General features: G+C 39.3%; 2 protein-coding genes across 3 annotated transcripts in view; one reads left to right on the top strand and one right to left on the bottom strand.

The window, feature by feature from the left end:
• Positions 1 to 1,409: 1,409 nt before the first annotated feature.
• On the bottom strand, positions 1,410 to 9,156 carry tmx4 (thioredoxin-related transmembrane protein 4). The gene is made up of 8 exons (XM_057343744.1): positions 8,079 to 9,156; positions 7,524 to 7,639; positions 6,265 to 6,310; positions 6,030 to 6,158; positions 5,239 to 5,284; positions 4,983 to 5,084; positions 4,244 to 4,307; positions 1,410 to 3,116 (listed from the first exon to the last, which is right to left on the bottom strand). The coding sequence occupies exons 1-8, from the start codon at positions 8,270 to 8,272 to the stop codon at positions 2,896 to 2,898; spliced, it is 918 nt and encodes a 305-aa protein (XP_057199727.1). The 5' UTR covers positions 8,273 to 9,156; the 3' UTR covers positions 1,410 to 2,895.
• A 208-nt stretch (positions 9,157 to 9,364) lies between these two features.
• The window catches only part of LOC130560164 (1-phosphatidylinositol 4,5-bisphosphate phosphodiesterase beta-1), a 38,052-nt gene continuing 35,131 nt past the window's right edge, over positions 9,365 to 12,285 (top strand). The window contains exon 1 of one of the 2 annotated variants that reach the window (XR_008963661.1): positions 9,365 to 9,774. Coding sequence is in view for 1 of the 2 variants with exons in the window: in XM_057343736.1 (XP_057199719.1) it covers positions 9,676 to 9,774 (99 nt within the window). In the remaining variant the exon portion in view is untranslated. The remainder of the gene's footprint in view (positions 9,775 to 12,285) is intronic. The other variant, XM_057343736.1, reaches the window with a different exon arrangement.

A 12,285-nucleotide genomic window follows, 5' to 3' on the forward strand; every position in this document is an offset into this window, starting at 1 on the left:
TTGCGTAATGATTAGACATGGTGGTGGAACGCAAATATGTTTGTGAGAGAACGCAATGTTTCTCGCGTGAACCCAAAAGTTTTGCGAGATAACGCAAAAGCTTTAAAAAATATTTTTCTCTTCCCTCTCACTTTTTTCCCACCACCATGTCCCCAAAAGGGCTCTATATAATACTGATATTGGTCACATGGAAAATTAGCCATTTATTCTCGTCTCATGTATATCGCTGCATATTTAGTGTTTAGTGTCAACGCTTATCTAAATGTTGATTAAATTTAATTTGAGGATTTTTTGTTTTCTGCTGTTTTACAGTGTTCCATGGAATACATCAGGGAGAAAAATAAGCAACCAACGTTATGGTCATGTGCAACAGATGGTTAGTTCCTAATTACATTTTTGAATGCCAGCACTTTCAGTATCTCATAAGACTCTTAATAAATGTACACTCATGTTTTAAATATGTAAAATTTAAAGGGGGTAGCCTCTGTTATTTAACCTGTTTTATTGCCATTGTTTTTATTTGTAAGTTTCAATTATTTGTTTTGCTACTGAAAAACTTGACTTGGTTGCTTGGTACTTGAGTCATTCTTTTTTTGTGTTGCTGCTCTTAAATAAAAAAAGTTGTTTATGTCCTTTCTAAAACATTTGCTTATAATTTTATTAATATTTTTTTATTATAGATATTTTATGTTAAGCAGACATGTTAGCCCAAAGGACAATATTGTGCAATAAAGATGAAGTTAAAAACAGCTATGTACTGTCGTTAATTCTTACAGCAATATACCGTAAAATAATTTCACAGCATGAATAACGTAAAATTACGGTAAATTACTGGCGTCTCTGCTGCCAGAATTTTACCGTTAAATACGGAAAAACAGCAATGCACTGTATTTCGTTTTTACAGCAATATACTGTAAAATAATTTCACAGCATGAATAACGTAAAATTACAGTAAATTACTGGCGTCTCTGCTGCCAGTATTTAACTGTTAAATATGGGATAAACAGCAATGCACTGTATTTCGTTTTTACAGCAATATACTGTAAAATAATTTCACAGCATGAATAACGTAAAATTACAGTAAATTACTGCCGTCTCTGCTGCCAGCATTTTAATCGTTATTTTACAGAACAATTTTTTACAGTGTTGAGTTTGAATGTTCATTTTGTGCTTTATGCATTTTTATATATATATCAACACTGGTCTGATTGGTAAGGTGACAGTGAGTTTACATAAAAGATTAAACTGAATGATACTGGTCATTAACCATTACAAATATAAAAGAATTGGCTGTTTGTAGTCACAAAAACTATATCAGAGCATCCCAGTTTTAGATTTGTTCATTGTTTGTGTTTTATTACTGCGTTAACATCTGTATCTTTGTCCTGTATTTAAAACACGTACTGTAGTTTCAAGTAAAACTGTTTAATGAACAACAAACAACCAGCAATAAAACTTAGACAATTTGCAATCTAAAATTCCCCGTCATACAATACACTGAGATTATTGGCAATAGGTGTTTTGGTACAGATTCAGAATGTAGATGAGAACAAACACAGAAACTGAGAAGGATTGTGCTGGTGTGTTTCTGTGCCGCTTCATATCTACACAATGTTCATCAGGCAAACATTTATCTGCTACACACAGTTTCAACAGTCTGTCAGTAGTATCAAAAATGAAAGGCAGAAGAGTGCATTCACTTCAATACTGAAGACGCCATCAAAGTTGTGTTGTGCAAATTATAAAATCAATTTGCATTCACAGGAATAATTGATGAAACTGTTGAGAAACGCTTGTCCTGAGAGCTCACATGTAAAACACTTGTTCTGTAATACACTGTACATACAGTTTAATATTCATTATGCATCGTGACAGCAGATACGGTAAGAACGTTCTCTGAACGCTGGATTACAAACGCAGGAATTGAGTCGTACGACAGGAATGTCAAACATACAGTAAAAACAATCATTGACACCAAATACAGAACAACGTGGAAGGAACGTCGGACGAATCTCACAAAACATGCCAAGAACCCTAACATCTACAGAGAAATCAAGCAAGTTGAATTTTGTGTTAAGACAATTCTTTTGGCAGTATTATGAAAATTAGGCACCTCCATTTTGAGTTTTACTGGTTCTGGGTAATGCGTTTTCTTCTGTTATAGTATAAAAACTACTAAACTACTGTAATACAGTATTCTTTATATTAAAACATTTGTATAAATTAAAGGCAGCACAAAACAAACTGTAAATGATGTGAGCCGGATGTTTCGTGAGATTCACACTGTAAACATGCTTTCAAAAGATGCGCAAATTCATCCCGATTACATTTACGCTTTTATCCAAAGCGACTTACAGATGAGGGAAACAATGGAACAACATGAGGACAACAAAAAGCACAAGTGCAGTAAACCTGGTCTCATATAGCCCATTACAGTATACAGAGCGAAGGGGTTTTATGGATGAAAGAGCAGAAAAGAGATGAAGTCAGAACTGATGGGTCAGGTGCTGACGGAAGAGATGTGTTTTCAGACGAATCTTAAAGATGGCCATAGAACCTGCTGATCTTGTAGCAGCGGGCAGATCATTACACAGATGTGGAACCCATCCAGAGAAGGTACGTCAGAGACATTTTTTACCTTTTCGGGATGGCACCTCAAGACGACGTTCATTTGCAGAACGACATATTCCGCGTTTATACAAAATATAAAATCATCACATGAAGGTTTGGCACCAGACCTCTGGCAATAAATGTAAGCAACACACAGTAAAACTAACTGGATCGCAGTGAAAGCATCAAATGGACAAACCGTGTTCTGCAGGAAAAGCTGGCATCGCCTTGCTTATCCTGTAGATATGGACATCTCTTCTTTGTTTTTGGTGTAAAGAGCGGTCATTATGTCTCCTCTGAAGGGTGTGAACCCTGCGGTTTGCGTTTTCTCACCGAGCTCTCTGCTGCCCCCTCTGGTGGAGAGCGGCCGCTGCCACTGTGTGCTGTGTCTGATGAAAGAGCCTCATCTTCAGTGGATTCTTCACCAGACACTCTCTCACTTTCATTATCAGATGTGCGCTTCTCCTCCGCTTCCTCCTCTGACGCCTCCTCCCTCACAACCACAACTGCAAAGACGCAAAGATCGAAAACACAACTTATTAAAGCTTGGGTCAGTCAGTAAATCCCACTTTATAACGATACACGTCATGCTTCTCTTGTGAACATACTGTATATTTCTTGATGTAGAGTGCAAATATATAAAAAGTCTTAAATAAGGATTCAGGATACATACTTGACAAGCAAGATGACTTGGGGATGACTTGGTTTTATTAAGGAAAAACAAATATAATTATCAAAATATAAGTTTAGGCTTGTATTTAAATAATGCGAATTTGCCAATGGGGTAAGACAAAATAAAGTTATACGTTTATTTATTTTTACCTTATGTCACCTTCTGTAAACTTGAGTATTTTTCTTAAGTTGCTTTGATTCTTGAGTAAATGTATTCATTTATATATTTTATTTAAAGAGTAAATATTACAGTGTCCTTAAAATGACATGTCATGCGGTGTGTGATGTTGCCGTGTGTGAATGTCATTTAGGGAATGTCAGAGTCGACTCTGAATCACGCCAACGAGTCGACTCGTCTGTCGTTCGAATTTCAGTTCCGGGTCAGATTTGCGTCACTCGGTGTGATGCCCGCCTGCACGCAGTAGACCAATCACAGCAGACTAGACCAACTGACCAATCAGATCAGAGTAGGCTGACAGAAAGGAGGGGATTGGACAGATGAATCGCCGAACGAATCATTTGAGAGTCAGTCGAGAAGTGAGGTTATAATAACGGCCTGTTAGTAGAACATGAAAGTGTTTTTACACCGTGTATGTGCGTAAACTTGTTGTGGACACTCCATAAACCAAAGCAGGACCTTAAAAACTCTTTAAGACAAAAAATGTGTGCAAATTAAATACTCAAATTCTTTACTTATGATCATTGAGTAAGAATAAAGAACTCTAAATATCTCGAGTTGTGCAGAAGGTAGTTCAACGATATCTGTTGGGTGGCATCAGCATTTCACGTGAGGCATTACAGCTCCTTTAAGACTTGAAGAGATTTTTTCAGCGAGTGGGAATCTTCTATAACATCGTGTCCTGGGGGTTTGGCTGGTCGTGTTATGTGAGATTTAGAACATCTTATGTTTCATGACTTCAGTGTGTCAGTGTTCATCTGTTTCTGTTAAGGTGTGTCTTACCGGTTTTGTCTTCTTTGTGCTTTGGTCTGGATGGCCAAATGCAGTCAGCGATCAGTACCAGTATCTAACACAGATATAGAACATTAGTTCAATTCAATTCGATTTGATTTATATAGCGCTTTTCACAACGTGCATTGTTCCAAAGCAGCTTTACAGGAGAAAAACAGAAAAACACAGCACAGCGCATGGTGTTTATACAACAAGCAAGATCAATAAAATAAATCATATCTAATATCAGCGCTGTCCCCGTGAGCAATCCAACGCGGCCCTGTGGCGAGGAACCCAAACTCCAATGAGAAATAAATGGCCAGACTCGGCCGGGAGGAGCAGATCTCCTCTGACGTGTCACAGCTGAACTCACTGACTTTCATTAACAGTTACTGAGGACATGTTCATGAAGAATATGGAGAGCGTATCAGTTGTGATTTGAAACTGTAAGCTGGTCTAAGTTCACTTTGAAAAGTTTGATTTCACTTTTACTGTATGTGAGAATCGCCCACTGTAGCCTCACAAGAGCCGCTGTTACACAACTCACAGTTGTATAATGTGGCAGCTTCTTTATTTCAAAAAGCATTATGTAATTCATCCTGCTCCTGCTGCATATCATCACGAGTCGCTTTACATGATCCGCTTCACGAGAGCTCGCTGTACACAAGTCAAGAGTACTTCTCTCTCTGTACCTCCAGAACAAAATGATGAATACTACAGTCGTGTGTAGAAATGATGTTTCCTGACTTACCAGACCCAGAATCAGACCCATAAAGAGTGTGATGATGGCAAATATCACGTATGAACCCCACGAGGGAATCCCCAAAGTGTTGGTCAGATACGTGTGGATTTGCTGTGTTTAACAGAGAAAAAGAGCATTTTAAAAACTTGTCAGGTTTTTTCTTTAATCCGATCATGGATTTATCGTGGTTATACACCACCTACTGTATACATTTAGGCCAAAGCTATAGAAAATTCAATATAGATGATAAGTAAATATTTCTTACTCTGATCCAGACTGACAGGCGGAACAGACGAGCCGTTCCTGACATTCTGAAAAACATTATGTACAATATTTAACCTAAACTGATGTTGATCTTATATAGACCATTTCATCGGACGCGCGTGCGCCTGACCCCCAGTTAACTTCCAGTTTCTGTTTGGCTGGTGTCTAATAATATAACTATTTGTATTTTATTTCATTTATGTTCATATTCATTTATTACATAATAATTGTATTGAATAAACGATTTGTTGAATTTTGTTGTATGTTCATTTTATTAAATAAACGATTCGTTGAATGTGTCCTGTAGTTCGGTGGCATTTAAAGAAAGCGTGTGACACACTGACATCTAGCGGTTGAGCTTGGTATCGCAGTCTGAATTCAGAATATTGGAGAGACGAGTTTAGCCAAGGAACTGTTCTTCTGGGTTTCTTTCGATTGTTATCAGAAATAATCTACAGGCGCTCTATTGTTTGTGAAGGTGTACCGGAAGTTCAGTTGGGGTCACAAAAGTAACGTAACGTAAAGTAACGTTTGTTTATGTTGTTAAGATGAAACCATCTATACTTAACAACTGAAATAAAACAGTATATACATGTATATTTCACATCACAGTGGGCTTGTGTTTGTCAAGTAAAATATAATTTCTTTCTTTTGATTTTGGGATGACCTGAATGTTTTCTTCACTGCTTTTATAAATCCTTCTGCCAACACATGTATCTTTATTTATTATAAGTATTTAAGGAAGTTATCTCAGACTGCATGAATATTTATAATCAAATACATGATATTTACAGCAGAGAAGACGGTGACCTCCATCCTGGCACAGGTTCAACTGACGCCCACTTTCTGTCCACAACATATGCCTGAAGATCCTCGATGGTCCGTGACGAAACATACCTCCGGAAATTTCCATCTTTCGCACTGCAGATGTGTAATGCGCAACAGATATAATTCCTCTGCATCATACACATTACATAAGAAAGACATCTTTTTGAAACTACACGGTGATTCAGTAAGAAGGACTTACTGAAAGATAGTGGGCAATGTGGTAACCAGAAACCTCCCACTCAAACCTGCACAGCACAAGAGAAATATGATGATGACACACCAAATCCACACAGCACATCCTAAACCAGCCCCTCGGCATGAGAAGGCTGTAAACTGAGAGTAAACCCTGTTGAAACAACAGCATATGCTGGTTAGGTATGTTTGGAAGCATGGTCATCTTAAACCAGCTCAGGACCAGCTTAAACCAGCCCAAACTCCATGCTTCAAAACCTACATAACCAGAATATGCTGTTTTTTCAACAGGGAAGTCTGAAAGTAAGAGGAGTTTTCACCCCAGCAGCTAAAAGTTCCAAAGAAAAACTCCACATGGTGTCGTCTTAAAGGTCCTAGCCTTGAAAACACTTTAAAACCTGACATCACAGAGCTCGGGGGTCCACCCTTTTCACTTGGGCCAGTAAGCAATTGCCCATAACACCTTAGCAACCATCCAGAACACCATAGCAACCACACACAGGAATGCCTTGGCACTGCAGCAGTGAGTTTTGCACCAGTAAACAAAATATCTTGTTTCTTTTAAAGCCCCACTGTAATAGAATTCATTTATTACACATGACAACCTTAAAAAAACATTGACTCATGGCAACAGTGGAAACACCGAGACAAAAAATATCTTTCAAATATCTTCTTTTGTGTTACAAGTTTCAAACAACATAAGGGGGAATAACGCAAAATCACAACCGACAAATTTTCTTGACACAACCGTTTCCAGTACACATATTAAAGACAACATTTAAAAGAAATTTAAAGAGTAAAATACATTTTTAAGAATATAAGAGATGATTGCAAATAATTATATAGAAATTATGAAGGAATTTTCAATCTTGGATTCATTTTAACAGAACCACACACGCGCACACACACACACACACACACACACGCACGCACGGACGCACACAACAACTTCACACGTGTTTCTTTATCGCTTATAAAATGTTAATAATGTCCTCGGGTCACCTGTGATGGTCAAAGGCCCCTCCTTCTTTCTGCTCATCAACCTTCATGAGAATCATACATCTGATCACTTAATAACACACATTTTCTTAACAAGCCAGACAATCTGAGGTCTCTGGGCATGTTTCAATGAGATATTTATACTGTCACCGTCACATTAAATGACCCACACTGTGGTGATGCAAGATGTCGGTCATAACACTCAACCTTCAGCAACATTAAAGCAAATAAAAACAACATTAGAAACATCAGCAGTAATAATCAAACCTGGTTGCTGAGTAACGTCGACTCGGCCCACTGTTATACCCAAACTTTCACTTTCTCTGCCAAGATTCTCCCAGTCTGTCTGTAGATGCTGACACGCCGGGCACCATGGAGCATAACTGTAATAAAGCAACACCAACACATGTATAATCACACATGAAAACATGCATCACAAACTGTCAGTGAATGCAGTGGGCGTTAACCACACTACACCACACACACTCCCACACAATAATCTTCTGAATAGGTCATCAAAATCCTATCTGTATAATAAATCCTATGATTGAATAACACGATCATCTGTAAAGATTCGAAACCTTGAAGAAACAGTGGAATCTTGACGCACACTTCCGTTGATACAGCGCGGCGCAGCGCGCGCGTCACATACAGGACTTCGGTACAGTACAGAGCGTTATTGTTGCACTGTATTTCACGATCATGTCAGTGATACATTGTTGCAGCTTAAAGCGCGCGACATCAAAGCGTCGTTAAATCACACGCTGTCCGAGCGCGATGTACACGTCACAAGCATTCACCACATATAGATGACATACGTACAACTGAATCAACCACTCTCCCTCCAGAATCTGCGTCCAGTTGCCATCGGCCACGACCACGACACGATCGCCGTCAGCGTGCGCGTTCACACGACACACATGCAGCAGGAACACAGCAAAGATCCAGCGGGAAATGCTGCGATATTTCTGCACGTCAAAGCTCCCCAGTCCCGCCATATTGAGTCCGGAACTCATGATTCAAAACAAGCAGGAAATACAACAGCAGCTGCGGCTCTTAAAGCGGAACTACACGCACATACACTCAGCTAAACACTCACTAACGCAACATTCACTCGTTTATTTAGTGCCATCAGACACAAATGCCTTTGCGGGCCGTATACGGACTACATTGTTTTGTACGTGTTCATTCATGTATGGTGTTGCGTTGATGCACTCACGTGGTGCATGCTTGACTGTCTTTTCATTCACGGTGAGCTTATACCAGCAGTTTATTATCTTCTATCAAGCACTGCTTGTGGTGTCTGATCACTGCCGTTTGTCCAGCACAGGTTACTTTCGAAGTGTATCGTTTTCAGCTCTGTTCTTCCATCTGGCCCACAGCGTATAGATTTTGTTATTATGTTACATATCTGTATATCTGAGCACTACACAGAAACATTACATAACACATGAGAGTATGAAAGTACAGACCTGTGCTAGAGACTCATCATTGATCAGATTGAGAGAAGATTTTAAACTGCAGGTATAAGCTACTAATAAAGCTCACAGTGAGTGTTAATAACTAACGTATGGTTATTATGTCAGTGTAGATATAACTGAATACGTTAGCTGAGATCCAAAATGAACACATTTTCGCTATGTATTATATACTCTGTACACACAGTGACTGCACTCTATTTCATGTATAATCATTTTGTCCTTAATTGTTTTAATTCACTCTACATCAATTTTTAATCATTTTTAAATTCCTTGTATTTATTGTTCTGATTCTTTTTATATGATTCTTTTAAATCATTATATGGAAAGCACTTTGAATAACCATTGCGTACGAAATGTGCTATATTAATAAACCTGCCTTGCCTATATATTTAGTCAGTTTTGGATGAAGATAACCTAATCTCGTTTTTCCTGTTCTATTATATGTTTGAGTTCTGAACCGTAGGACTGACATGACCAGAAGAAAAAAACAGGTGTTTGCTGCCAGGCTTCTTTTTGCTGCGCTGTTATGAAATGTTTATGTTAAGAGGTGCGCGCATGTGTCCAGCAGGGGAGGGACGCGCGCGAGCGAGCTCGCGCTAGGAGGCGCTGGAACTCAGTGCGCAAATGAGTCAACGTGTGCGGAGGACGCTCTCAGTCTCTCTCCATCATTCATGATCGCTGCTGTTTCCCTCTGCTGTTCATTTGCTCCGATCACTCCTGAGACACAGGTCTGCGACATTCAGTCCAATGAGAGATGATGCACTTCATCTGCTCGTATTCCAATGGCTTCTAAATGACCAGCCTTGCGCGTAAAGGGCTCTCCATTCACCAGAATTGTTTGACTGTCGTTCCGTGCGCTCCGCTTTGGCTTCTTTTCGGAGAAGAAAGAGGGAAACTCTGATTTTTCAAGCTGTTTTGGGGGTAAATGTTGAAGCTGGATGGCTGGTGCTCAGCCTGGCGTTCATGCGCTTCAGCTCAAGCCGGTGTGCGTCTCGGAGAGTCTGAAGCGAGGCAGTAGATTTATGAAATGGGATGAGGTAAGTCACCATATCTCTCTCTTTCTCTCTCTGTGTGTGTGTGTGTGTGTGTGTGTGTGTGCGCGCGCGCGCGGGCGTTTGGCGTCTTCAAGTCATAGAATGTGTACACATGATGCTTCTGCAGTGAAATGCTGCAATGCATGCGGCTTTAGTTTGTTTGCTTAGACGTTGCGTTTCTTCCCATGCAAACATCGAGCTGAACAAACAGCGCCAATCCTCGCCAATGCGCGTTTGATTGATCGACTCATTGATGTGAGCTGATGATTACTGACACACATCCGCTTTGACTTCTCAAGTCCATCAACGTCTCCTTCGAGTCACATTGAGCATCTGTGCTGTCATGATGAGGAGGCTGTTGAGCCTGACATCGGGTTACTCTCTGTGCTGTCATTTATCAGTCCATCTACACAAATCTGACTGCACGAACGGCTCAAACGCGCAGAGGTGATGATCACGGACCCGATGTGTTGTGTATTATGAGAATGTGAGTGGTCCAGAGATGGAGAGAGAATGTGTCGCATTGTGTATTGAGTGTTACATGAGCTGCACTGACTCATTATTGTCTCACTATAGCGGGTGTGTGTGTGTCACCTGTTGGATGAGCGACAGAGAGAGAGAGAGAGAGAGAGAGAGAGAGAGAGAGAGAGAGAGAGAGAGAGTTCCTCAACACCAGAACAAGCAAGAAAAACACACTTCTTCTGAATGAGCTCTGGATAAAAACCATCATTCACATAGGATCATGGACAATAGAAGTGATCCGTCAGGGCTTTTATTAATCCATTCCAAGACTTTACAATGACACTCTTAAAAATGTGGTTATTAAAATTGAGCTGTGAGAATGAAGAGGTTTCTACATCAATCTAAAAATGAACCAAAGCAAAATGTTTACTGATGTTGATACAAGGTGCTTGAGAAGTTTCAACTGATGACAAAATGCACTGAAGCACAATCTAAATTCCTCTTTTAAAGTCCCAAATTGTGTGTGTTTGTGTGCATGTATACATGTTCTCATTACAGCATTCTCATTTGATTTGATTCATTTACATTTGTAAAGGTCTTTATATTTAGTGTAGCGCACCTTTTTAAATAACAGAATGTGAGAATGTTCCAAAGAGCATCTCATGTGTTCCAATGGAAGAAAAGAAATCTGACCTGTCCTACACGCTTAAAGGGACAGTTCACCCCAAAATCACAGTTCTTTCATGATTTATACATCCTCATTTCTTTCCAAACCCGTTCGATTTTCTTTCTTCTACAGAACACAAAAGATGATATTTTGAAGAAGGTTGATAATCAAACAACACTGAACCTCATTGACTTCCATTGTATGAACACAAAACCACTGAGACATTTCTCCAAATATCTTCTTTTGTGTTCCACCGAAGAAAGACTCACGCACAGCAGGTTTTGAGGGAATAAATGATGACAGAATTGAGATTTCTGAACGGTCCTTTTGATGTCTTTAAACGTCACACTTCTCAGTCTGGTCTCAGACAGTACTCTGCTGCATGTTCACTTTAAATAAATGCGTTAAATTCCCAAAAGACTAAAATCAAAACCTTAATGCCTTAAGCTGAAACGTTGACGTTTTAAGGCTTTTCTCAGCAAATAAAACGAATGAAAATGTTGGCCTGTTGCTATGGCAACTTTCATGCTTTAAATCGCTGTCTTCTTGCCCGCCTTGCATTAGCTAAGACACGCTCCGCCGCCCAACTCAGACGTGCAGTTAGAATGCGACCAGACCCACACAAGCTCTAAAATAACACAATCACGTACAGATCTCTGACAAAGAGTCTTGCTCGAGGGGAAAACGCTACCTTTCCTCATCAGATGAGACATTAGCATGGCAGCAAGAAGAGCTGCTACATCTACAGAACGTGCTGGCTGTTGTTCCGCAGGAATATTCTGAATTATGAGCCGAAATGAGGAACTTAAAAGGAACTCTTATGCAACGTGTGAGTCAAACCTCAAACATGTTTTAAAGTGGACATCCCTTCTTGTGCCAGCCAGAATGACTTTCTCATCTTCTGCACAGATACAGATTTTTATTCTGTAACTTTATACAGAGATATTTTGACTCTCTGTTTTTATGTTATTTGTTGCTGTCCTATTAATGTATTTGTACTTGTAAAACTTTGGCGAAACAAACAAAGAGTTTGTTTCCAAAGTGAGATAACTCCGTTTTAAAAATGTTCAAAAATCATGTTTTTTTTATTGTGCATTTCAATTAATATCAATCAAACTGCAGTTGGTTTGTTTTGATCTAAGTAATAATAACTCAAACTAACACAATAAAACACAATAAAAACATAATTTTTGACATTTTTGGAACCAAACTCTTCAAATGTTCATCAATGTGTCCCGAAACACACGGCACTTTTACTGTATTAAATCCATGGGTTCATTTTCATAAGGGTTGTGCTGCCTGCAGGCATGTAAGCAACACTCACATTTTCTTCAGCAAATGTAAAAATGAGCTTTTAATTAAACCTAATTGTACTCAATACTTTC

The sequence above is a fragment of the Triplophysa rosa genome, linkage group LG10 (genome assembly GCF_024868665.1).
Source record: "Triplophysa rosa linkage group LG10, Trosa_1v2, whole genome shotgun sequence".
NCBI classification, from domain to species: domain Eukaryota; kingdom Metazoa; phylum Chordata; class Actinopteri; order Cypriniformes; family Nemacheilidae; genus Triplophysa; species Triplophysa rosa.